Source organism: Parus major, chromosome 5 (genome assembly GCF_001522545.3).
Source record: "Parus major isolate Abel chromosome 5, Parus_major1.1, whole genome shotgun sequence".
Taxonomy (NCBI): Eukaryota; Metazoa; Chordata; class Aves; order Passeriformes; family Paridae; genus Parus; species Parus major.
Genome location: NC_031774.1, coordinates 25,428,161 through 25,454,964, shown reverse-complemented (window position 1 = coordinate 25,454,964; position 26,804 = coordinate 25,428,161). Strand labels below are relative to the sequence as shown.

Sequence of the window (26,804 nt, the reverse complement as noted above, 5' to 3'; positions counted from 1 at the left end):
GCAGTGGATGTGGCAGTGACAGAGGCAGTGGCTGTGGCAGTGGCACGGCGGCGGGATGTTCAGCTGGCTGGGGAAGCAGGGCGGCGGGCGGGAGCGCGGCGGCGGCACCGACGTGGTGCAGACGGTGACCGGCGGGCTGCGGGACCTGTACCTCCGCAAGCTGCTGCCGCTGGAGGAGCACTACCGCTTCCATGAGTTCCACTCGCCCGCCCTGGAGGAGGCCGACTTCGAGAACAAGCCGATGGTGCTGCTGGTGGGGCAGTACAGCACCGGCAAGACCACCTTCATCCGGTAGGTGACCCGCGGTGTGCGGGCCCCGCCCGGGGAGCTCGGTGGTCCCCGCTGCCCGCCGGGCGGGGCGGTGCTGCCCGCGGGAAATCCCTGCCGGGCTGCGGCCGAGGCCGGGCAGCGCCCTGCCGGTGACAGGGCTGGAGCCTGCCCGCTCTCCTGCCGAGGATGGTGCCGCTCCCGAGACTGTTACAGGCTCTGTAGCTCGCCGCTTGCTTCCTGTTCAAGAATATTATCTCTGTTTCATGTTCTGCAGAGAAAGTGTAACCCCGCTGTCTACTTCCTCTTAGTTCTTTTATTCTCTAAGTTCTTTCAGGGGAAAACCGGGGGCTTCGTGCTGAAACGGTATGACTGCGCTGATCCCGTGAGGGATCACTTAACCTTATCTCCTCCCCTTTCTTTCCCAAAAGTAGCTTAATGCACGGATCGGGTGTGATCATGGAAGAGTAACGTGGCAAGAGTTTGGGGCAAAAACCACGTGGTATCTGGAAATCTTCCCTTCCATGTGTCTTTTTTTTGATCAATTGCATTGAAGAAGCAGTGTCACTACTAAGGCAGCTTAGCAGTGTTGTTCCTGTTGTAGTATTTTCTGTCTTTCCTGTATTCCTTATTTGTAAGTTTCTTAGTAACTAATTTTAAGGAAGCTGAAGCACAATACTATGAATCTGTAAATATTTTGCGTATGTTTGAGTTTCTCTCTCACATGCCCCTTAAAAAGCAGTCTAAGGTTTTGCACAACTCTGCAAAAGACACTGAGGGGTCGCTTGGTTCACATTTTGACCTGCTTATATCTGAAGTTCATTATACTCCTCTGTAAAATTTACAAACGCTTATCTTTCAGTTCCAAAGATTACAGGCAGCCCTTCCAGAACACTCTTTTCCTCTTGCAGTGCAAAATACCTACCTCCCCTCTCCACTGAAGATCGATGTTTACCTTTAATCACCTGAGAGCTTTTCAGATGTTTACAGAACTAATCATGTGTCTTTTCAGGTTTCACAGCTAGCTAATTGAAAGCTTTAAATTGAACATGGTTTCTTAATTGATTATTAAATCAACCGATTATTGCTGAATTCCCCAAACACATAAAAAGAGGTGTTTCTCAGAGGAATATTTTTAAAATAAAAATAAGGCTGTGATTCAAAGAAAAGAAACTTAATTTCAAGATCTCTGCAGACAGTCACAAGGTGGTGTGGGAAGGAGGGGTTGTTGGTTTCAATTTTTCCAACATTTCTCTAGGTATACTCATTCATTTTCTTCTTTAAAATTACAGTTGCCTTGTTAGTCTGTATATATTTCCAGATAGGTGTTTTTACTTGCCTTATGGACGAGGGAGAACACAGGTAATACAGAGGGAGGCAGAATGGTCACAAATATGTGTATACCTGCCTGTCAGCAGAACAGTTGTTCTGTTATTTGCAATTAATAGAAAACTCTGTCTCTCCCCTCCAGAGACAGTTTGCCTTAGTTGAGAACACAGGTTCTTGATTTATGTACATTCATCTTTTCTGTCCTTTCTAGCTGCCCATATTTGACTGAAGTGCAAGTCAGTATTGTGCTTAGAAACATTAATATTCCTTGCAGTGCCTTAGCTGTACTTTTACTACTGTTGCTCTGTGAGTAACTTGTTATCACTGTAACAAAACTGAGCAAAAGTGTTGTCTGATTGTAACACACAGTCTGAATGAGAAAAGACCTACACTTTATTACAGCTCTTGCCAGCTTTTTTGGGTTTTTTTTTTTTTTGCCAGTGCCAGATGAAGATGCCCAGACAATTTTGACAGAGATGAAGTTTTCAAAGATGGTTTCTTATGTGTTTTATTAAAATACCTGACTTGATACAAGAGGTGGCTTATACTATGATGTGCCTTTATTTTTACCCTCTTACCCCTTTTTGCTGTGCCGATTTTTAAACTGCAGAGCAGTTTAATTTTGTGCAAGGTATTGGAAAAGACAGGCATTGACTGTAGAGTCCAAATCTGTAGCAGAATAACTTTTATTGCTTCTGAAGGATCTCACTGTGATCAATATTCATTACCTCAGTGTTATCTATAGCATAGATAATAATTGGCTGAATCAGCATTAAAAGTGCTCCATTGAATATGGGCAGCAACTTAGGCAATAGTGTCACAGCGACTGTTACTCAAAATCCAATTTAAGGGAGAAAAGAAGGGCAAAAAAAAAAAAAAAAAGAGAAGTTCTTGTATGCTGTGTGCAAGACTTAGAAGAATACATGGGAAAATGTTATAGTGTCCAGGTCAATCAGAAATAAATTTCCCATCTGGTAGACTGAATTTCACATGGAAAAATGTCATACCCTCTCAAGATTGTTATAATCCTATATTTATCGTAGGTTTCCTTAGAATGAAATAGCGCTATAGGGGATGTATTCCTCCAGACCTTTTAATAAGAAAACATAATTTAAAATCTTAAATAAATAATTAAAAACTGCTTAAGATAATTAAGACTGCTTTCTGTTCACATTTCTTGACTTCCTAGTCAGGAGGGCATATCAGGTCTACCTAAGTGTTTACTATTGGGTTTATGTGTGAACAAAACAATTCTGTTTAGCTGTCAAATATTCATTTGGGATTTACTTTGATTGAGACGTTATCGTGAGAACTTCACATTTTCATACCTCTGACACATCCATATCCACCCAGTTCCTTCCACTAAGTCTTCATGGAAAACACTGATGTACCAGTGACTAAATGTCCCTGGGGATTAAGATATGCAAACAAACACTTCCAGGTTTCTAACAGCTCTTCTGTTTTTTCACTCAGTGCTGTTTATCCGCTTTAGCACTTGGAACAATGCAGTGAAACCAGTCAGTTTTTCTGTCTAAGGTGTAGTGTGGTGATAGTTTTATTCACATATTTGACAATTCTGACAATTCAAACAAATACATCTAAATATTAATGCCTGTCCAACTGTGTTTAATGAAGCAGGAGTATGATGAAAGACAGTTATTATCTTGCATGTGAGCTGCTTGACCTTACAATTACAATTACAGCTTCTGTAATTGTCTCAATTTCTCATGCCTGTTTTTGGAAAAAGAGTGGGGAAAGGAGGGACAGGAGAGGAGAATTGTACTGTATGAAAAAGAGATAGGAGGTAGTCAATGCAAATAGGCAGTTTCATTCTGTTTTTAAAGTGTAGGAGACTGATTTTTTTTTTTAACGAAAACATGAGACAAAGCAGAAGTAAATTCCTCAGATTGCCAGGCTGGGCTTTTAGTTTGCTTGCAGGTATTACTCAGAGGTTAAAAATTGTAAACTTCCTGCTATTTAACTCAGCCAGGACTGACTTTTGTGAAAGCACTCTTTTGTATGCATAATATCTGGAGTCTGCAAGTAGTGTGCAATCACTTGTGCAGCTGCATCTGTTTCTTCGGGGGTGAAGTGGGAGGAGGGTCCCTCTTAATTTCTTTGGGTGAAAGCTGTAGCTCCTTCACTAGCTCTGCATGAAAACTTTGAGTTATTTAGAGCGTAATTCTTACTCTAAAACAAACATCTGCAAGCTTTGCTGTGTTAAAAAAAAATAAATAAGAAGCAGAGTACTTGGTGCAGTGTGTAGTTTGGAGGTGGGCAGCCTAAAAAGGAGCCATGAGTTTATCTCCCAGTGCATCACAGGGTATCCCTGTTCAGTGCTGCTCTATCCAGCTCACTTGCTTTTGTGCATTAGTGTGGCCTAGCTAATGCATTTAGACTTCAGATGTTAATGAGTGTCTTCCACTGTGAGTAATCTTTTCTATCTCTGGAACTTTGTCAATTAGTTTTCCATAGTCTGGCTATACATCTTGCAGAGGAACATAGATGAATGTTTATTGGCAAAGCTGAAGGGTTATAGCCCAGGTAAAAACAAAGAGAGAAGAATCAACAGGATGTCTGTTGTTTGATCTAGACTGTCTTTGGGGCATTGGCTATTTTTAAGCATTCTTCCTGTGAACCTTTTTGAACTCCTTCTCTGCTGAAAATTCCTGAGAAGAGCATGTAGTTGCAGTTGCTGAAAATCCAGGTATTTTCCTGTGCTAATGTAGCATTTGGTACAGAAACATTGGCAGCTTTTCAGTTTACAGAAGACTGCTCTTACCTTTTGTGTGAGTAAGTAAAATCGGTTTTCCTTGCTGAGAAGTGTGATAACAGTGTGCTGTGGCTTAGCCCACCTCACAACTCCAGCTTGCAACCAAGCACCACACAGCCACTCACAGCCTGTGCAGCCAGGTGGAGGAGAGAATCAGAATGCTGAAAGTGAGAAAACTTGAGATAAAAGCAGTTTAGTAGCTACAGTAAAAGCATCATAGGCAAGGCAAAGCAAGGAATTAATTGACTACTTTCCATGGGCAGGCAGGTATTCAGGTATTCCCAGGAAGCAGTGCTCTCTCATACATAACAGTGACACGGGAAGAGAAAATGCTATCATTCCAAGTGTCTCCTTCTTCCTCCTTCCCCTAGCTTTACGTGCTAAGCATGAAGCCAAATGGTACAGGACATCCCTTGGGTCAGTTGTCCCAGCTGTGTCCCCTCCTAACTCTGTTCATGGGTGGGGTGAGCAGAAAAGCCCGAGATTCTGTGTAAGTGCTGTTCAGCGGTAATGAGGACATCCCTGTATTGTCAACGCTTTTCAGCACAGATCCAAAACACAGCCACATAGTAGTTATTGTCCCAGCCAAACCCATCACACTTGAGCACAGCCAGTGCTCAAGAAGAGGTTTATTTTAGTCTGTACTAATTCTTGATGTGCAGTTGTGAGCCAATCTTAATGGAAAATACCTGTGCTGCAGAGTGATTCCTGTGTCTGTTAAATAGTTGTACCAGGCAGAGCATTATGACTGTTGGGTGGGGCTTGGTATTTGGAAGGAGGTCTTGCCTTCCTGGACTCTTATCACTATGAAAGACTGTTTTTTAAAACTGCCTTTATGACATTAACTTGGGAGTATTATTGCATTTCAGTAGCACTTTATTCTGGTTTAGTAATTTCCATAAACAGCTAATCTGAATTTGCACAATTGACTTCAGAGCAGCAAAAAGAGATGTTGGAAATCATGAAAGGTACTCCATAGCTCTAAACATGAAGCAAATTCATGAGCAGGCCATGAAATTACTATTTTATGCATCTAAAAGACCATCCCTGAATTTTCATAATCATGCCATAATTTGTGAGTTTACAACAGATGGCAATTATCCTGTTACTCAGGAGGTGTCTGCTCCTGCATTCAGAACCACCATGTAGTTCTCCTTGACCTGGATGTGGAACTTCACTCCTGTGTATTTGATTCAATGTATGTATACTGAATATACATTACATTCAACAAAATATAAACAATATATTCTTTACTCCTGCTCTTGTATATGTTGTCTGTCAGCTTGCGAGTTGCTGCCTCTGTCAGCAGAAGCCTGGGAATGGCAATTTTTATCAAGAGAAGAGCTTATTTACAAGCCTCTTAGAGACCCTTGCTCTTTTAAAAGGAGGACAATGAGGAGAAGCAACGTTAGAAATAGAACATTTTATCATGGCAAGTTTAAAACCTTATTTTAGAAGGCAGAAATATAACTGATCTTTTAAAATCAAAGCTGTGGATAACTCCAATCAGGAAAATCTTGGTGGCTCTTGTGAGTTTGCCTTGGTGTCCTGTTTTAGAGAACTTTGGTCTGCAGTGATATTTTGTGAAGAGGTGGGAACACACTTTGGTGTTTCAGATGTTCTGCTGTTTGCCACAACACTTGAAAATCCTGGATTTCCATGAGGGGTTCACCTGGTGAGGAATTAAAGTTTTGTCTTCATTTCATTCAGATAATTTCATGATCTAATTTGTATAGTGAGGGATCTGCATTTTACAAACCTGTGTGGGCAGGGAAGTTTGGATGTTGTTTAATTTGCTTTTGGAGAGTGGTCAGTTTTATTTCCCTGTTACAGTGCATTAGGTACAGCTTATTCTAGAGATAAAACAGATTGATGTTGGCATGTTCTGGCATGATTGTTCTTATGTTCCTCTTTCCTCACAAATTTTAGCACTGGCATTTTTTAAATTTATTTTTTTGGAAGCAGGAAGCTACAGGAAATCTCATGTAAATAACTGTTTCATGCTCCCTGATCATAGGTTGAACTAATGGGAGCCAGATTGCTAAGGCTAGTGGAAAACAGTCTTTGAAATTTGTGACATGTATTTTGTTCCTTAAATTCAGCTTCTGTGCACTGATCTGTAAAGTTTGTGAATGTTTGGGTACTTTATTTGAAGTCAGAGATTGTTCAGCAAATATAGATGCTAGGTAAAATGTTTTTGCAGCAGAAGCAGTCAGCAAGTCCTCTCAGTATTGATTTAGGAAATTATAGCAGAATAGGCACAGTACTATTGGATTAAGTCCAGAATAAACTTTTATTAAAAGAGCAGTTTTCATATAAATGCACTAAAACATAACTAGTACTATCATTGTTGGCAGGACCACTGCCTGTGCCTGAAGAAGAATCCTCATGTAAATCCAGTTTTAATTCTGTAAATAGCTGAATTTATTAAAATTGTGTTGTGTTGGTTTTTTTTTTAAGAACTGCAGGGTGACATTGAAAACACTTTGTTTTAGTCTTGAGCACCAAGATGATGCTGTTGTGACTGAGGCCAATAACAATCATGCTTTAAAGTTAAGCAGTGTTGTCTGTGTCTCTGTGAAGGTTGGCAATTCTCATCGAACGTGTGCTAGAGAGAGGCTTGCTCAGAGGACTTGGAGCTGTTTTTACTTTGCTCTTGCAGGCCATGAAGGGATGCAGGCAGGCTTTTTATGTAAATAAATGCCCTGGTTCCATTAAGTTTTAATACTTAAATACACAATTCATTTCAGACCTTGCTGTCTGGGAAGTCAAAGCCCTCTGAGTATGTGCCGTGTCTTCTCTCAGTGGACTGTGCAAAGGGAGGTGCAAGATGGTTTCTGGTGTTTTAGCAATACCTGACTCAATGCTTTTTGGAAGTACTTTATTGTTGGGCCTAAATTTCTGAAGATCTGTCTTAAGTAACAATGAATTTTTGATGTGCAAGTCAAAAGAAAAAAAAAAATTTCTCGCTCCCAAACATACAAAATTCTACTGTCTCATGACGGTTCTCTTTGCCTCTGATAGGATAAGTTAAAGTCAGAGAGATCATTCTGAGTTAATTGAAGGGTTAGATCTGTCAGCCAACTGAATCTGCTCAAATGCATGAGCATTTGAGCAGACAAATCAAAAACATGCAGCTTCAAACCATTCCCTTTTTGTACCAGCAGCACTGCTATAGGCTTGGAATCACTCAGAAAAGCAGCCATGTGTTGTAGTGTAACCTACAGCGCTCGAATCTTTGGGAGAAGCATCCACTTAAATGGTTGAGGTGCTGCGTTTGAAGGAATGCTTTCCACATTGTCTTTGTAAAGGGGTTTACTTTATCCTTTTACCTAGATGTTGTGAAAAACTAATTCAGTTCCCTCCCTGCTTCCCAAGTTAACAGAAATAATGAAATGCAGGTAAATGTAATCTTATTCTTAGAGAATAGGTATATCCTTGGGAAATTTCAAGCAAATGGTAGGGATTTGCTTTTGCCATGGATCCCTATTGTGTATAAATACATTTATGTGTTCTCCACCTCCAGATACCTGCTCGAGCAAGACTTTCCAGGCATGCGGATTGGGCCAGAGCCTACCACCGATTCCTTTATTGCTGTAATGTATGGAGAAACAGAAGGAAATGTTCCTGGAAATGCCCTAGTTGTTGATCCTAAGAAGCCATTCCGGAAACTCGGCCGCTTTGGAAATGCTTTCCTGAACAGGTGAGACCATCTTGCTTTCTGTCTTCTGATGATTACATTTAAATGTTCTGTTTTGAACAGCATGGAATAAATATTCAGATACAAGCAGGAGTGGCAGCAATTCAGGTGAATTAAATAAAAAAAAGGCAGTACTAGGTAGGGTGGCATTATGATAGAGATATTGAGTTATCTGAATAGAAAATAGTTGTTGAAACCAGTTCACAGAAAACTGTAGAAATGATCCACTATGTGACTTGTTTGTGAGGCATGACACCAGGTGGAACTTGGGATAAGTTTATGCAAAAATTCTACTCATTAAAACTGATAAGTTAGTACTATTATTAAAAACTACCATTAAAAAAAAAAAAGGAAACAAATGTTTTCCCTTTGGTGCTGTCTTGTTCCTTTCCACTGATTTCACTGGATGTCTTGGTATAGTTTTTTAAAGTTGTAAATTGCTGGGAAATGTAAAAATACCTACAAGAATGGAGAAGATTCAAATGTGTCCCATGATAAAATAAAAATTCAAGCTGTTAAGTGTTTAATATCAACTACCTGGGTGTTCAGGTACTTCCCATAGACTGGGGAGATAGTGTTAGCTTCTGCTGTGTATTTGTAGAAAGGGAAGTGTTGCCCAGGGGCTGTGAGTATTTCGATAGTAAACTTAAGTAGCATGCTAAATATTTCCAGTTGAAAGTTAGTTACTAATAACTCCATTCTTATTGTCTGAGCAATCACCTTGTTTTCTTCCTGTATTTGATGGTAGCTTGACATGGAGGCCTCACTTTGCAAGCCGATTAATCTAAATTGGTTCTTTTTAACAATAAACTTTCCTGTTTGGCTGATAAATACTGGCATGCGTGTTAAAAGTTCATCATGTACAGTTTTATCTCTTGCTGTGCTTATTCAAAGAAAGTTTATAGCTGCTTGCAGTTGGCTTGGTTATCATTTTGCAGAGATAAGAATATGCACTGTGGGAAGCTGTAGTCAGGTCCCATTTTAAATAACAATTTTGAGGTGATTGGCTGCATTCTGTCTTCCAGATCACTGTTCTGTTTTTCCCTTTCCGCATCATGGTGCTCTCTCTACAAAAAATTAATATACTTACAAATTATATAAATTGTATTTTGCATAATATTCAAATATTTGCACAGAACATTTAGTAATGATATGTGTTTGTTTGGGTGAGTGGCACTGTAATTTTTTGCCTAAATCATCTAACTAGTGTCAGGTTCCAACTGTTATGCAGGCAGGATTATTTGCTAGCTAGAAATATGTACTTTCAAAGCAACTGACTAAATTATTCCATTTCTTTTGGTCACTGTGATATTGTTGTGTTGAGGTGCTGTGAGCACCCTTATCTTCCCCAACACTCACTTTTACTCGTTAGTTATTCAGCAGAAATCTAGGTGCTTATCTTTCCCTAGCATTTTTCAAAGTTTACTCACTCCTTTCTCTTTATGACTTCAGCTAGATAAAATTGTCTTAGGCTTCAGTATTTTCAATTCCTACCAGGATACCTGTAGTCATAGTACATATTTTACTTTGCCTTCTCTCATTTTCCATGCTGACAGTTTTTTTTATCTCATACTGCATTTTTCACTCCTGCCTTAAAAGACTTTTGTCTACTTCCTTCCATCCCCCTCCCCATTTTGTTTTTTAAATGCTTTCCCAATCCTAGTGTTTTGTTTTATGGAGGAACTTAAGGCTGTGAACACTTAGACTGTGAAGTTGAGTGCCCTTTTCATCCAAGTGTAACAATCAAAATGACAGGAAACAGGGACTGAGGTAATGGAAAAAATGAAACAAACAAGAACATGGTATCACAATCAAGGCTTGTACTTAGTAATTAGCTGCAGTAATTTATTGATGTTACCTTGCTTTTGTCTTTTTCCATGACCCCTTCTAATTTCCCCCTGTATCTCACTGCTTGTGGGAGGTGTTCTTCTATTGATCTCTTACTTACCCTTATACTTTTAAGAAAAGTTGGGGAGGAAATGGAAGGAGAACAGGACCTAGTGTGCCCTTGGATGCTGGTGAGGGAAGAATACTGCATTATACCAGAAAAGCATGTAAATAAATGTGTGCTGCTGAGAAAAAATGTATAGTCCTGGTCTGTTTTGATGTGTTATAAGAAATTACAGTCATCTCATTCATACAACTGTTTTTGCAGCCCTTTTTTAAGTCTGTCATTCAGGTAGATAGTAGGTAGTTTTGCTTTTTATGATGCAGCACTTACATGACCTGCATGAAGTGATATGTTAAGAAATAAGTCTCAGTGTTGAAAAGAGATATTCAAATACCACTATCATTACTGTTTTAAGTTGTCTAAAGTATTAGTTTGAGGCAAGATTTTTAACCCATCTTTCATCTTTATCTTACGGACATGTTCTAGAAGCTAACAAGCAGTTAATTCTGAGTTCATGCTCCTATTTCCTATGTGTTTAACATGTGCTGTCCTCCTCCCATTGCCACTAATGACTGCTGCAAAGATGGCAGTGTCTGCATTTCTGAGGCCTGTAATTCTCCATTTTCTCACGTAGTCTTTCCCAGTTTGGATGGTGCCTGACTCAAGACACTGCTGTATTGTTCAGCTGGCATAACAGTGCCTTTCTTCCCATGAGATAGGTCTAGAAACATCTTGCTGATACTGAGCAAGCACTGGACTTTCTAAGGTTGGATGAGAGTGATAAGAAAAGGTATACAAGAAAATTCAGTCTTCACACTTCCAAATTTATGAAAGCTACTTCATACATACTAGTGATGACTATTTTTGTAATGGCTCACATGATTAATTGTATTTTCTTTGTCACTTGTGCACATCCATTACGTTTCCACGTAATGTGTTTGCTTTCACATAGCACTGCCTTTAGGTTTTGGCAAGTTCAAATAATGTAATTTTCTCAGATAGTACCTCACTGCTCTTTCAAAAATATTTCTTAAGCTAGTAGAAAATTTTCAAGAGGAAGAGTTTTCTTCAGATATGAGGTATTTTCTATACCTGGTATAGAAAATATATTCTATATATATATAGAATATATATGTAATATAGAAAATATATTCTTTACCCACTGAAACAAACAATACATTTTACATGATGTTTCCATACCCTCTGTTTCTAGCAGGCTCAGATGGCTGCTGTTTCCTTATGACCCTTTGGGTCTAAGGGAGAGGTGCAGGTGTTGCTGCCATTTCTGTTCCATCTAGGAAGGCACACTGTGTGCTTTTGTTAAAGGCTCATTGCTACAGGGTCTCTTGCAGGTGCAAGGTGAAGCGAGGGGTTAGGACTTCTTTTCTTCCCAATTTCCTTTGAATAATTTATGTTGTATAAAATACCATCTAGACTTTGATATAGTTTACATTTTGTGATATTTGACTGGCTGAACTCTTCCTGACTCAGATCATCCAAGGCCTTAAAGGTCTCATTTGATCTTGGCACAGCTATGGTTTCCTGTCTGTAATACCCTGGTTTTTGAGGCAGTGTGAAGCCCTGGGTTGAGGCAGGGCAGCCCCATCTTGGAGCCTGAGGCTGCAGCTTAACCCTGTGTGGGGCAGCCTCACAGGAGGGTGGGTTACTCTGTGTGCTCCTTAGTATCTTGAGCTGCTCCCTGATAAGAAGATTAAACTCTTATGCAAATCTCTTTAAGGCAGGTTATGATGAAGGGCAGTGAAGTTCTTCAGTCATTAACTATCCCAGAAGCATGATTGTAGCTTGCATGTAACACACCAAGTGTTCTGCATGGCTCTCAGAGTCCTCGTGAATTATTTATTTTTACCTAATACCACTATTGAATTTGCCTCCTGTTGCAGAGGCAGGAGGTTATTGTTTAGAGCACACTGTGTGTAACTTGAACTCTTGCTTCTGGCAGTGGGATAGTTTTTTGGCTGGGTTTGTGGGAGAAACACTGGTGTTTTTCACTGGTGCCCCAGCTGAGGAGAGTGGTGGGTTAGGGAGTAGGGATCCTTCAAACACCGCTAAATCAGGCAAGAGGGAGATGTGGCAGGGACTGGGACATAAACATATTGTCAGTATGGCTTTCTGCTTGCTCCCTCTTTCAGTCATTCAGTTTGGACATTAGCTGGAGTATGTGAAGAATTTTCTCTTGTGTGTACTAATTTTGGTCCTAGCAAAAGGTGGTTTGATGAAGTCTTTTTAATGTTGCATTTAAAGCCCAAGTTGTCAGCTCTTGCAAAATTTGAAGTCTTATCAGCACTTATCTATGTATCTATCACTATCAGTCAGTACAGTTCTACAAGGTTTCCATGTGTTATCTTTTTTGAGAAGCTCCCTTCATAATTTTTCTTTAACGTGTATGATTGCAAAACACAGAGGATTGCCAGGATTCAGAAACTTTTTTGCATCTCACTTGAGTCTTTCTAAAATCATATATATAATGGGGAGCTCTCAAGGGACAATATGCATATGAGCTAGAGCTATTGTTAATGGGTTTTTTCCCTCCTTTCCTGCAGGTTCATGTGTTCTCAGCTACCAAACGAGGTCCTGAAGAGCATCAGTATCATTGACAGCCCTGGCATCCTCTCTGGAGAGAAGCAGCGCATCAGCAGAGGTGAGCTGCAGAGGTTTATAGTAACCAAGCTCACTACATTTTTTCTGCTCTACTGGGCAAACCAGCATCCTAATCTTTGGGGAGCCTGTTTTAGTGGTCTGTCCCATGCTTTTGTACTGCAAGCCCTGTACAACCTATATTGTAAGGCTGGATGTCACTTTGGAATTTTTTCTCTTGGAAGCTGGTGGGGGTTGGTATTTCTGTCATCCTGCTGCTAGGGCTGCAAATGGCTACAGTTGCATGGTCTGTTGACTAATTAGTGCTCTGTCACTCCTGAGAAAAAGCTGTATTTTCACCATTTTAATTGCTTTCCATGAAGTAATAATGACTCATATATACTACTGAAGTTCATGAATGAAGAAATGTTTCATAATAGCTGTAGGTGGGTGATGTCTGAAAAATTCAGGGGTGGGGCTATAAATAAGGTGGGTTTATTGTGGACACAGTTGCTGGAGTTGCTTTTTCAGGTTGTTCAGTCATGCCTTAAAATAATACAGTCAAAAGAGGAAGTCAAATGGTAGAAGGAGAAAGAGCAAATGAGAATATTTTTAATAATATGAAAATTCTGCAGAGAACTGAGCACTGTTTATCAAGCTGTTTTAAACATTAGCCTGTCTTGAGAAATTATTTAAACAGAACAGTATAATGTAAACAACTTTCTTCCTTGCATTCCTCAGATGCATTTAAGTGCATGTCACTTTTCTGTGGAGTTGTAAATGGTAGTGATGCAGGGTGTGGCTTTTGCTGCCCTCTGTTTTCAGACTTTTGCTTAAGAAATGGAAACTTGTGTTTCATGTCTCTGTCAGAGGAAATAAACAATTCTTTAACATGTCACACCTAGAATTTTTTGAGGAAAATCGATTTTTTGAGGAAATCTTGATACAAGCACAAAATATATGATGGCTATGCAACAATAGTCTTGTCTTTATAATAAACTGACAGAATAAGGGACTCATTTCTTAGGACTATAATCTTAATTATGTGTACCTAGTAAACTGGTCTACCAGATGCTTCTGGATTCTGTGTCCAGTGATGTTTTGTCTCTTTATTACTCATAGTTGTGTGGTTGTACCAAATATGAGGTTTTGGGAGTTGGCTTTAGAGCACTGTTCTCTTAGTGTCCCAGGCTTTGAGGGCAGGTTAAATAAAGTTTTCATATGCTTAGACATCAGCATACAAGAAATCATCTACAAGCACACAGGCATTTATTACATGCTCATATTCCACACTGTCATGATTAGAAATTACAACACTCTGAAACATTGCACTGTCAGATACATTTCCTGTAAATGGCTTTTGGGCTGCTAATGCAGTTTGCATATAGGTGGTTTTGTGGAGCACAAACTTGACTTCTCCTGTGATGCTGCACACAGCAAGCTTTGTCTGACCTACTTCCTGAAGGAGTCAGTCTGACTTAAACATATTTATGCTGTAAGTCTAATTTAGCACGTTTTGAAGTTTGAGTTGCTTTGATGATGTTCTAAATTATTGTGTGCAAATAAGTAGGATTATACAAGATGCTTTCTTGTTTCTGAATGTGTCTCAGTCAGAGAGGGTTCTGCTTTCTAGAACTTTAGCTTGTGTCTAACATTTATAAGCTGCAGCTTTTCTTATTAAAAATATTTGATGGAAGAATCAACATTGCAGGGCCTCAGAGTAAGACCTTGTCTCTTTGCTGTTAGTGGTTTTTTCCCATCTCGTTAGCTACTGCTTAACTATTTACCTATGAGTGAATTGACAGGTATGACTAGGAGTAAGTTGAAGCCTTCTGAAACCAAGAGAGAACTCAAATATTAGCTTTCATTTTAACATGCATGAAAACAGTAAAGGGACTATGTAAAATTAGAGGGCATGCACAATTTCCCAGCATACTCTATTTTTAACTCTGGAAAGCATCCAGGCCACAGATGAGGGAGCTGATTTCTTGAAGGGTCAAAAATATACACAGAGGGCAACGTTCAAAGATGTCTCTAGACACACCTTTCCCGCTCCTGTTGTCAGCAGGAGGATGTGCCAGAAGCTTCCTGCCTGTCAGTTCAGGGGCAGTGTAAGTGTCTGGAGGAGAATGTGCAGACGTGTGCCAGCATTGTCCCCCGGTCACACAATGCCCAGCCCTGTCCTGCTTCTGTGGCATCCCTGGTGATGTTCACGCCCTTGCAGACAGAAATGTCTGTGTGGTCTGCAAGATTTGGAAGGAAAAACGAGTGGCAGGATGTAGGGATGAACCCCTTTTAGGAAGGGAGAGGGTGTTTCATTCATGCTTGGGTGCTTTGAAGGCAAGTGTTTCAAAAAGTATGGGTAAAGAGTTCAGGGGAAAATGGATGTTGTTTTTTTTAAAAAAGCAAAAAGCTCCCAGTACAATCTTTGCTGTTCCTTACTCATACTAGATGAGTCACATCCATGCCAAACCCGAAGCTGCATCACCAGTGGTGACTCTATGGATTAGATGTGTCACTTCTGAATAAGGAGTTCCTGAATAGTTTGTTGTCTGGATTAGGTACCAGCTGAACCTGTAAAAGCAATTAGACAGCTACTATGAATAGGCTTTCCTTTAGAACGTGATAAAGCTTGTTTCAGGTGATCAGAAAGGTCACTGCTCATGTTCTGTAACCTGCCATGTCCTTAAAGCCATCAGCAATGAAGTCATGTTACTTGTAAATTGTACTTTGTTAGTCTGCCGTGGCAAAAATAACAGCAAATTCTGCAAGGTACAGAGAGCTGAGTTTGAAAATGATTTTAAGATCCAAGTACTTCTGGTTGCTGACCTGCACTGGAATGCTTGCAATTGCAAAAATGGTTGCACATGCACCATTTTCCTTGATAATTCAGATAAGCAGTGCTACCAAGGTGACCAATATTGGCAGTGATGAGGAGAGATTGTGATCAGAGCCCCACAGTCCTGTTCAGTTTGGGTGCTGAGCTGGAACCAGACTCCTGGAAAGAGGCAAATGTGGGTGTGAGACAGAAAACATAGCAGTGATAAAAAACAAAAGGCGGTAATAGTGAGACTGGTCCAAGGAAATGCAGGATACAGTTGTCCTGACCTCCCTGTCCACAGATACTTTCCTCTTTAGTAATAAATCTCTTTTTTGCCCCCAGGTTGAGGCTGTTATCTTCTTGTGCTCTATCCCCAGCCCTGCCTTCTCCAAGACTCACTTTTCTGAATGGTAAAACTGTAACCGTGTGTTCTTCTTTCAGGCTACGACTTCTGCCAAGTTCTCCAGTGGTTTGCTGAGAGGGTTGACCGAATCATCCTCCTTTTTGATGCCCATAAGCTGGATATATCTGATGAGTTTTCAGAGGCCATTAAGGCGTTCCGGGGCCAGGATGACAAGATTCGAGTGGTGCTTAATAAGGCTGACCAAGTGGACACGCAGCAGCTGATGAGGGTCTACGGTGCTCTGATGTGGTCCCTGGGAAAGGTGATCGACACGCCAGAGGTCCTGCGGGTCTACATCGGCTCCTTCTGGGCCCATCCTCTCCGAAACACAGACAATCGAAGACTCTTTGAAGCCGAGGCACAGGATCTTTTCAGGGATATCCAGAGTCTCCCGCAGAAGGCTGCTGTGAGGAAACTCAATGATCTGATTAAAAGGGCAAGACTTGCAAAGGTAAGAAAAGAGAACAAAATTGAATGAGCAATCTCTGCTGCTCTCAGCATGTCCTTTCTTAACCTTCCCAATTTTTCTCTTGCTATAAACTTATTTTTAGCACAGTTTTAAATCTTGGATTGAATTGTCAGTTTTTCAAGGAAAAGGTAGTCACTTGGGGAGAAAGCTATTGGGAGCAGACAGGAATTCTAATTTCCCATGCAGTTATCGATGCATTTTCCTTGAAACACATTTTAATGTGAACTTCTAATCAAAAATAAGACGACTTGCAATTCCATTGGTATATGAATACTTGTTTGGGGGTGCGTACCACATCCTGTGTTGGCTTATTTAACTTCCTGAATATGAAGACAGACTTTTGGGGTTTTTTTTTGGTGGGGTTATTTTTTGGGGCTGCAGGGGGGCTGTTGGTTTGGAGATTTTTTTGTGGCCTGAGCTTTATGGCACCCCGAAAATTCCATTTAAAATCACAATGATGTTGTGTTAAAAGTTACTCTGATCCCAGAGCAAACTCAGATCCAGTCTGTTTTGTAAATGTTGGCAGCATTTTGTTTTCATTTGTTACAATAATTTTGGCATTGAAAGAGTGTCAGTTGAGTAATTTTTAGATATTCCTATGAAATGTAAAATAAAAACGGATTAAGGTAAATACAGAGCGCAGTGCTTGTAGGGATATGTTAGACAGTCACGGAAGGGGAATAAACTGTTTATCTGCAGGAAAGCAGCAATGTAATCCAGCGTCATTTTTCTGCCTTCCAAACTGCTCTCCAAGTACTGAGAGTCAAAAATTGCTTTTTACAGCATTGAATTTGGGGTTTATTTTATCCTATTTTTGTGCTACCCTCTTCTTAATGTTTTCTAAAGCATTTACAGTAACTAACTAGAAACAAAAGCAAACTTTTAACATGCTGTCAAATTTGGGCATTAGGCTTTTTTTTTTTCTTCCCCCCTAAGTCCTGTGACTCACTATCCCATTTTGAATATGGGGACTGTTCTTATCTACAAGAAACACATGTGCTTACTGGCAGACCTTAGGCCACTTTAGAGTACACATGTGAAACTGTTAGTGCTTATGAATTATAAACATATTCTTCTGGGTTTGATGGAAATATTATTTTAAACATAAGATCCATAAAATTACTTACAATTATTTATAAATGCTCTAAAAAATACCCTTACTGAATCCATTCTGTAGTTCTGGAGAAATACTCGTATCTATACTCTTGGAAAATTTCATGGGTTTATGCTTCTTTATGCTGGAGTTTTTTCTCCTCTAAAGAAATGTAAATTTATTTGCCATTAAAATGCATAACTCTTTTTGGATATAAGGAAGCATTGTTGTGTGAAAGTTGTGAACTTAAGATGTGCACATAAAAAGCGCCTACATCACTTTTCTTTTAAAAGCAAAGATTTATTTTCTGTTTCCTCCTTAACAAGTAGGGAAATGAAAGGGCAAGCAATTGCCATGTGCAGATTGTGCAAGGTTTGTGTAGAATGCTATAATGCACATTCTGTCATGGTTTGGTAGGTATTAAGTATTATACAACACCGAAGCAATCATTTGTTTTACTGATGCTTTTTTATGGTAGTTTGTCTTCCTTCAGTTTTCAAAATTTTACCTGTTTATTGCTCAACAGTCTGATAGACATTCCTGATTTTTAACTCTTTTTTTTTCTGTGTATGTGAAAATTGTAAGTAACTTCTGTTTTGTGGACAGCTACATTATTTTTAAGTGAACAAGGACCTGAGATCTGTAAAGACGTGCTGTTGTGGGAAGACATTTGTTTGCCATGGTCCTGGCCAGGTCAGAGCTTAGGAGAGCAGTTTGATAACATCAAGTTGTGGTAGCCACATCTAAGAGAAGGCTCTGCCCTGGTGCCTTCCCTCTTGTGTGCAAAATGAGCATCAGTGTCCACACAATGAGCTGGATAGGTGAACTCACCTCAGTTAGGAAGCGCAACCACTGTTTCTGTTCTGGAACTGATCACTTGCTCTGTGGCCAAACAGATCCTTTTGGTGGGGAAAGGTGGTGGGAGAGTGGCAAAGGGGAGGAGATGAATGGTTCAGAATAAGGGCATAAGGAAGGTGGGAAGGATAGGAAATTTGACAGCAATGCAAAAGTCAATGTGTTTAAAGGCATCCTAAATTAATGTCTTTCCTTAGCTGGAAAGGCTCTGCTTCTCTCCCTAGGGCTTCACAAGGCAGCCCCACGGCACACTGCTGCTATTGGAACTGGCTCCTCTGTCATCTGCATAGGCAGTTGCATAAATACAGACTATAGGTACTCACTTTTCTGTGAGTAAATAGGTGGGAATGCAATATCACTTCAAATAGACACCCTGGCACTTAGCATACTTGGGTTACTGGAGGAGTTATCCCATTGATTCCCACAATGGCAGATGAGTTACAAATCACAGAGGTTGAGCAGTATGGCTGGAGCTCTGTGTATAGTGTCAGGACATGGGTTCTGGGGTCTTGCTTTTTCTCTTGCTGCTGGTACTCACAGAATGCTGTACCAGGCTTCTCCTTAAAACAGCAAGCGTGCATCTGTATTTCTTTGAAATGTGTTTCCTTTCTCTCTGCCCCTCAAAGGAATGCTGAAAGCAGCAAAAGCTAATAATAACTAACTGATAGCTAACTGTTCATGTAAACACAAAGTTCCAGAAACAGTTGATAATATCTTTCCTTAGGGAAACATATTTCTGTTTTCTTTTTATGACCAAGGTGAGGAACACTACCGTTAAGTGTCGGTAAACAGTAGTTCTGATTTCAGTTTTGCTTCTTTTTAGGTTCATGCTTATATCATCAGCTATCTGAAAAAAGAGATGCCCTCTGTATTTGGGAAGGAGAACAAGAAGAAGGAACTTATCAACAAGTTGCCAGAGATCTACATCCAGCTGCAAAGGGAATACCATATCTCAGCAGGGGACTTCCCTGAAGTCAAGAAAATGCAGGTAAGATGGTAGATTACCATTTCACTGGAATAACTCTTAACTTTGTAACAGGATTGCCAGATTGGAAAAGGTAGAACAGGGCACCTCAGCATTACAGTTTAGAGTCTTTGGCAGTAGAGCAGTTGAGGTGACAGTCATTTGACTGATAAGACATTACAGTGACTTGGAAGTGGTACAGAACGAAAGAGTGGTAACCTGCTTAGAGTGCATTCACTGATACAGGACTACATAAAGAATGTGAAAATAAGGAATAAGGAATCTGACCTTCTGTCCTTTTAGTCAGTACTTGGTGTCTCCTGGCAGAAAGTACTAAAGGCTTTGTGCAAATAAATTGGCAGTGAACACTCAGAGATTAAGGGAAGGGCTTCTTGTTTTGAATCCTAAATGTGGTTATATTTATCATTTTGGGAATGGTATCAAATATTTGTGTAGGTGAAGATATCCTTAGTCATAAATTCATTTTTACTCTACTTTGTTCCTGTTTTTCTGGTACTGTTTCCCAATGAATAATAAAGGCAATGTGTTACTTTAAAAGTCCAGCTTAAAACCTTTTGCTTCTGAAAATAGTCTTTTGCTTTTTTCCTGTCTTGTAAAGATTGTATTCTGTGAAGGAGAGAGAAGTTCTTGGTTTATAACCACAACTAATTTTTAAATACATTTTGTCTCTTCCTCTTTTGGACTTCCTGCAGTCTTTCAACCAATTTTCTGTCACTTTCTGTTTATTTCTGGTCTCTTATTTGAGATAAGTTTTTTAGAAAATATCCTTGGGAAAAACAACTAATGCTGTGTTATCTGTGATTTCAAGCATCAACTGGCAATTTTTGTATCTCAGATCATAGGCTTCTTAAATGGACTTTGAATTAGAGGATAATTGAGCTTGAAAGCTAAAGAACAAGGTATCAGGAGCCTGCAGTTTGCTCTGACTATGAACTAGCCATGAGTGTGATAGAGGATGTTTGCCAGACGTGTCATTCTGACAATATATATGGTAGTTGCACAGCTAATCATCAGGAGTGATGATTACCTGATTATCTGTAGGAAGGCACAAGTTTCTTTCATAAGCTAAGATATTTAACCCAGGAATCAACTATTGGCATGAGATAGCAAATCACAGGTGAAGCACAAGATGTATTTTAGCCAAGTTTTCACAGGCAGGATTGTTGGAAGGGTTTCATGAGTTAGGCTTTGAAAGGGGATTTTGTGGCAAAGGTTGACTCTTTCTTCCCTTGCTGCTTTTGTTTGTGATGCAGAATGTAAGATCTGAATGTTGAAACAAAGTTTGAATGAAACTTTCAAACTTAGCGTATCTGTCAGATAAGCCTCAGCAGCAGATGGCAGCAAGGAGAGATCAGTCACTTCGGTAACGAGGAGCAAAATTGTGTGAAAACGAAATTGTGCCAAAACCGATAGCAAGTTGACCTTTGCTTCCTGAGATTTATTGCACTACATAAATTTACTCTGATCAGGTGCTGTAAATCAGGTGATTGTGTATAAATGTCACCTGAACAGAGTTGTTGGTTGGCTGTTTTTACTCAGTGCTCCAGGTTTCTTTAGTTCATGTCATAATTTTAATATGTAATGGAGCAGCTCCTTGAGGTGATAGATGGGATTTGTTAAAGCAATTTAACATTGTTTTACAGAAGGTGGGAGGTGGTGGTGGTGATGTTTGGGTTTTTTTAACCTTTTCCACTGTAACTTTCTCTTCTTGGCAAGCATTTTGTATGTAGAAAAAATGTAATACTTGCCTAAAGCATTTTTAATTTTCCAACACTGTGGTGTAAAACATGCATGGGCTTGTGTTGGAATAGTACATATTACCTAGGTGAACATCTCATTGGTGCTAGGAGGATGAAAACTCCACAAATTCTGCAGGGTCCATCTGACTTAGTGAGTTCTGGCAGCACTGCTATAAAACACTGCTGCTGTTAACTCAGTTTTTCTTTATTGGTAGAGGACACTTCTTCCTGACCTAACCACAACCAAGAAGTCTAATCTAGAAAATCAGATCAGTCCTGCAAACATTTGATTTTATTTTTAACTTTAAACACTTGCAAAAGTGCTAGCAGGACTGAGGATTTAATTGCTTTCTTTTATGTTTTGGAAAATAATCATCAAATGGAAAGTTTCTGGGTAACATTCATCAACTGCTGTGGTTTTATCCACTGCACTTTGAAAATTGTATTGTAAATGTAATTTAATAGACAAACTCATACACTGTTGCAAAATTTTCTTACTGTGTTTGATGAAATATATTTGTTGTACAGTACATATGTGTCACTTTTGTTTCTCCTTCAAGAGGAGTTTCAGCTATAGAAAAAGCTTCAAAAGATACTTCAATTTAATTAATACTTGATTATTTTAATATTTTGACGCTCATTCTGTAAACTTTTCAATGTATTGGAATAGTTTTTAACTACTGTCACTGTGTCATTCACAGGAGCAGTTGGAGAATTGTGACTTCACTAAATTTCATTCTTTGAAACCAAAGCTAATTGAAACTGTGGATAACATGCTGGCCAACAAAATTGCCTCCCTGATGAACCTAATCAGACAGGAAGAGAGCAACATGCCCACAGAGATGGTACACGGTGGAGCATTTGATGGCACCATGGCAGGACCTTTTGGCCATGGATACGGCGAAGGTGCTAAGGAAGGAGCTGATGAAGAGGAGTGGGTTGTTGCCAAAGATAAACCTGCTTACGATGAGATCTTCTACACTCTGTCACCAATCAATGGCAAAATATCTGGGATTAGTGCAAAGAAGGAGATGGTGACTTCTAAACTACCCAACAGCGTCTTGGGCAAGATCTGGAAACTTGCAGACTGTGATGGCGATGGGATGTTGGATGATGAAGAGTTTGCATTAGCAAAACATCTCATCAAGATTAAACTGGATGGATATGAACTGCCTGGCACGCTACCTTCCCACCTGGTGCCACCATCTCACAGGAAACCTTTCCAGACAGCAGAATGAACAGTACAAGGAGAATGAGGATTTTGAAAATCCCACAGGAAAGGTGTGGAAAACACCAAAATTTGAAGTTAAGCTTAGATCCTTTAACCTCACAGCACATTTCATGCAAGCTACTGAAGTTATAAGCATGGCAGCAGGGAAACATTCATGTCGCTGTCCCTTCTGACCTTCACTCAGACATGCTTATCACAAGTGCCTTATAATAGCTCTGTCATAAGGTGAAAATGATGTTGTACTCCTGTGTCCACATCTCACTGCCTTTACAACCATAAAACAGAAAATGTCATGTATAAAAGTTGCTGACCTTCACCAAACCTAAATACTGATCAACCTTAAGTGTCTCCAAACTATTCTAAATAGCACACTGAAGCTCAAAATGTTAAATTCACCTGCCTATGCAAGGAATATTTAGATGCTAGAAATGTACTTAAGCCATTGAGTGAATGTCAGCATCTCTATATAGTCAAAGAAAAGGCTGATATAAAAGGAATTTCTTTTTTTCCTTTTATTATTTAATTAGATTTAGAAAAAAATAGAAGAGTGATGAGGAGAGTCTTGTACCTGCTCAGAATATGGGCAAGCTTGTTTTAAAACTTCCAATTCTACCTAGAACTGCAAAATACTAAGATTACTTTTTTGATCTGTCATTGTGTCTTATCTGAAGAGCAGCTTCTTCAGTTTTACACAGCACTATGCATTCAGTGTTATCATTGGAAGAACTGAGATCTGCTTTGTTCCTTGGATTTATAATTTCCTTTGCGGTTTAAGCTTAGCTTCTCTGCAGACAATGAATTTCTGAATGGTTCAAAGTGACAGCAGAATGGTTTCTTAAGCTAAAAAAGAACCCCACCTTTGCATTGAAATTAAGCTGCACTTTCTATTCAGAAAAAGTGTATTGCTCAAAGTCAGCCTTTTCAAAGCACGTTAGATTGTCTCAGGATATTTTCCTTGGTATTTAATTTCTATTTACAGCTAATTATACAGTTATACAGTCTGTGTATTTTTTAATATATATTTAAGAGAAGTTTTTAATTCTTTTGCCAACACGTGGTTGACAACCACAAAAGAGAGATTCAATTCCCATGGCAGCAGATTTGAAGGATGGGGAGGCTAACAGGAACTGTTACATTGATTGTAATAAATGATAGACTCATTCCCTCAAATATTACTCCTTTATTGAAAACAATCCATGAAAGGAATGGATGCTTAATAAACATTTATTTTCCAGCAACACACAGTCAAAATTGAACATACTGTCTACTTACAACTGATGTTTATCAGTACCTTAAAAGAAGGCAAGTCTTTGGCCCTGTGAACTTGTGTCTTCCAGGGAGGGCCGATTCTTTCCTAAAATCAAATTTGGCAGTCAGTTCTGGTCTGTGTGTATGAGCAGGAATTGATTTGTATTCCATTTGTCATAGGAAAGACCCTACACATCAAAGGTACTGTAGTTTTGAGCACTTTTTTTGTTAAGTCTCAGTAAGTGGCAGCACTAATGCCTTCTGAGACAGAGCAAGCCAAAAAGTGCTTTAACATCCTTGCAATAGGGGTGGGAAGGGAAATAGTTTGGATATTGTCTCCCAGTTAAGGTTTTAGTCACACTTCCATGTTCAGTTTTGTGGGTTATCCAAGAAAAGCCTTAGCTTCTTTTTTTAAAATCATATATTTGTAGGTTGTCAGGTTTAATACTTCACATCTTTCTGGACCTCTCATCTTTCCACATCTGTTCTATTCTGAGGTGCAATTTCCATGAACTTTGTCAGGGCTCTTCCATGGGACAACAATGATGCTATTTTAAGTAATGGCAGAACATCACCTTTACCTTGCCAGGTTTCTAGGCCTGTATCAGGGATGTCCTGACATAGTTAAATTGTTCTGAGGACTTCATTTATTTTTTTTTTATTTTTTTTTTAATTCTTAGGTGGTTTTCCTGTCATTCAAGCATACCAACTTTATTTCTGTTAGACCTAAATTAGGAGCCAAATTAACCTTAGTGCATCTCTGTGCACTTCAGTAGAGCTGTGAAACTTGATGCTGCACCTACCTGTGTGACTGTACATCTGCAGAGTAACTATTTTCTATGGAATTCATTTTTGATTGAACAAAAATTAGTCTATGGAGATTGCAAGTGTTAAGAAAAAGGCTGCAGAATTAGTACTGTGTGTTTGTTTGTGGGTAGTGTCTGCAGTCAATACCACTTTATACACTACTGACCAGCTTAGTACTAGAGACTAGCTTAATCAGGAAAGCCACCAGGAGAAAGAATACAAGCTCCTGTATTGTGACTACTGTAGTATAGGATCTAGGAAGGATCTGTAGTGAGAGGATCTAGGAAGCTGCTGATCTTCTGACTCTGCCTTACCTTGCTTTGCAGGAGCACAGGACTGCAGGGATGGACTCCTGCCAGAGTTCCTACCACATGTAGCTTCCAGGGGTGATGCTCCAGACACATTGGAGCCATGTGATCCCATGCCATTAGAAATATCCTCCTTCAGCGAGAAGAGCAGGATAGTTTCAGTGGCTTTATTTGGTTTTTCTAGTTTTGTTGAGAGCACAGCCTTTTCCTCAGTCTCTGTGACAATATGCTAACTTGGTCTTAAGGCAGACAAATTGAAATACATCATGGTGATAAGGTAAAATATTTTGCCTAGATGGGGTTGTAGTATTTTGCTTTGTGTTCCTGTAGAATTTGAAGGATGAATGCATGAAGCATGTATAGAAGTAGAGATGGATTTTCTCTGGCTCTCTGAAGAAATAGAAGTGTTTTGTGGTCAGATCCACAGCTACATAAATGTATTTATTTCTAGGTATGTGTTACAGTGAACTAGCATCACTCTTAGAAGATAGGAATAAAGTACATTTCATGTGAACTTTAAACAGAAATTTCTTGCACAACTAAACTGATGGAGTAGGTTGTTGCTGTTCAGGGGAGGGGATGAAGAAAGGATGAGGATGTTGGATTGATTGGACATTTTATCCCTAGGATTAAAATAACATTTTCTGCAAGATCATTCAAAGCTATCTGTAATTCATCCTGTGGAATCTGTGCCCACTGATGTAGGACTGTCTTAAACTAAAGTAGAAACTGCTGCTTTTATCTTTTCTCCAACTATTCCACAACCCAGTTTTAATTTGTGACTGTAGTTCTATGCCTTCAGAAATTAGGAGTTTTTGTTGTAGATTGCAACAGAAAATGTGGGGCTATGGTTCATAACCACAATACAGGACATTGAGAGGCTTAAAAGCTGTGACAGCTTGAAATTGGAGAGTTTAAAAAGATTTTTAAGTCAGGGTGAGGTCCCAGTTGTTAATTGGGTGTGGTGTGGATTTGTGTGGAACATGGTCTCAAAGCAGCAGGTATGTGGTCCCTGGCTTTCAACATTGTTTATGTTATGTTATGCCAGCACTTGAAATGCACCCTCTTTTTCTTTCTGTCACTTCCTTCCCTTCACAATGTGCACTCATTTTGGTGGCTCTTTAAATTGTTGGATCTCAAGCAGAGTTTGAGGTGTATGGTTTGATGGATATGTGTAACTTAGCACTGAGAAAATGATCATGAACTTAATTTTCCATTTCACATGCTCATCTTTTCTAATATTTTTGTTAAACACTGTTTTTACTTAAAAGGCACTCTGATTTTTGAGGAAAGGTTTGATCTGTTCAGTGTGCTTCAGTTTGTCCAGCTAGGCAAACAAAGTTGTAAGTTCATTATTGTTGCACTTTCATTACACAGTAAATTCTTTGCAGATACTGTAATATATTTTAATATGCTTTGTAATCATTTTTAGAAAGCAGTGTTTAAAATTGCTGATTTAATAAACTAATATTGAACCACCTGAGATTTTGGGTTGTGTGCTTCTTTCTAGAAGATAATCTTTCAGTACCTGGAATTTTATAATCCTGCTACTTAAGGGTCATAGGCAGAGGAGCTATTTGGCAAGCTGCTGATTTCCCTACCTCAGTTTATGTGTCCATAATAGGTTCTGGCTATTTCTTTTCTGTGCCCTTGAACTGGTGGATGAAACTACTGTTTGTGCCAAGGCATGATTCCAGAATTAAATTTATCTGTAAAGAATTTAAAAAAACTCCCACAAACCTCCAGCACCTTTCTGTATTTAGCATGTTATAGCAGAATGTAATTTTGAAGCTTCCTAATGTCTAAATGTGGAGGTTTTGTAAAGTCCAAGCGTGGAACATAAAAGTAAAACTTCCTGTGTGCGGATTGAAGGTTTGAAACTTGATCTGAGAGGTGGTGCTTTTAACTTCAGTGGAGGCATTAACCTTGGAAAATAAGCATAGATTGAATAGCAGTGTAGCAAAAAGCACTTTGATGTGTTTGTCCCAAAAAACCCAAAGACACCTTCCACACCATGCTGCCTTCTACTTGAGAATAACCAATGGTACCAATAGAACATTTGCTGTAACATTGTGCTGGAATGAATTCCTCCGGCCCCTCTCTTTCTCCTCTAGGTGCACATCCCACTTGAGGCATTTCCAAAGATACATCTGTACCATCAGGATGCTACAGTTCAGCCATTGCTCCTGCTGTAGTCGAATTTCAGCCGCTGTGCAGTTCCTATGTAGCAGTGTTGGCAAAGCTCCTGGCTCCTGGTGCCATGTGTCACATGGAAGTGAGTGTTTCACAC

At 39.5% G+C, this 26,804-nt stretch overlaps 1 protein-coding gene across 3 annotated transcripts; it reads left to right on the top strand.

The window, feature by feature from the left end:
* The first annotated feature begins 4 nt into the window (after positions 1–4).
* On the top strand, positions 5–26,721 carry EHD4 (EH domain containing 4). 3 transcript variants are annotated; one of them, XM_033515028.1, is made up of 7 exons: positions 5–291; positions 7,896–8,072; positions 12,522–12,619; positions 15,818–16,230; positions 19,020–19,184; positions 21,622–22,201; positions 26,629–26,721. In XM_033515028.1, the coding sequence occupies exons 1-6, from the start codon at positions 56–58 to the stop codon at positions 22,156–22,158; spliced, it is 1,626 nt and encodes a 541-aa protein (XP_033370919.1). In that variant the 5' UTR covers positions 5–55; the 3' UTR covers positions 22,159–22,201; positions 26,629–26,721. The 3 variants fall into 3 exon arrangements, with proteins under 3 accessions (XP_033370919.1, XP_033370918.1, XP_015486341.1); XM_033515027.1 differs by lacking the exon at positions 26,629–26,721 and adding an exon at positions 24,533–25,997; XM_015630855.3 differs by lacking the exon at positions 26,629–26,721 and having other exon boundaries at positions 21,622–25,997.
* Positions 26,722–26,804: the final 83 nt, after the last annotated feature.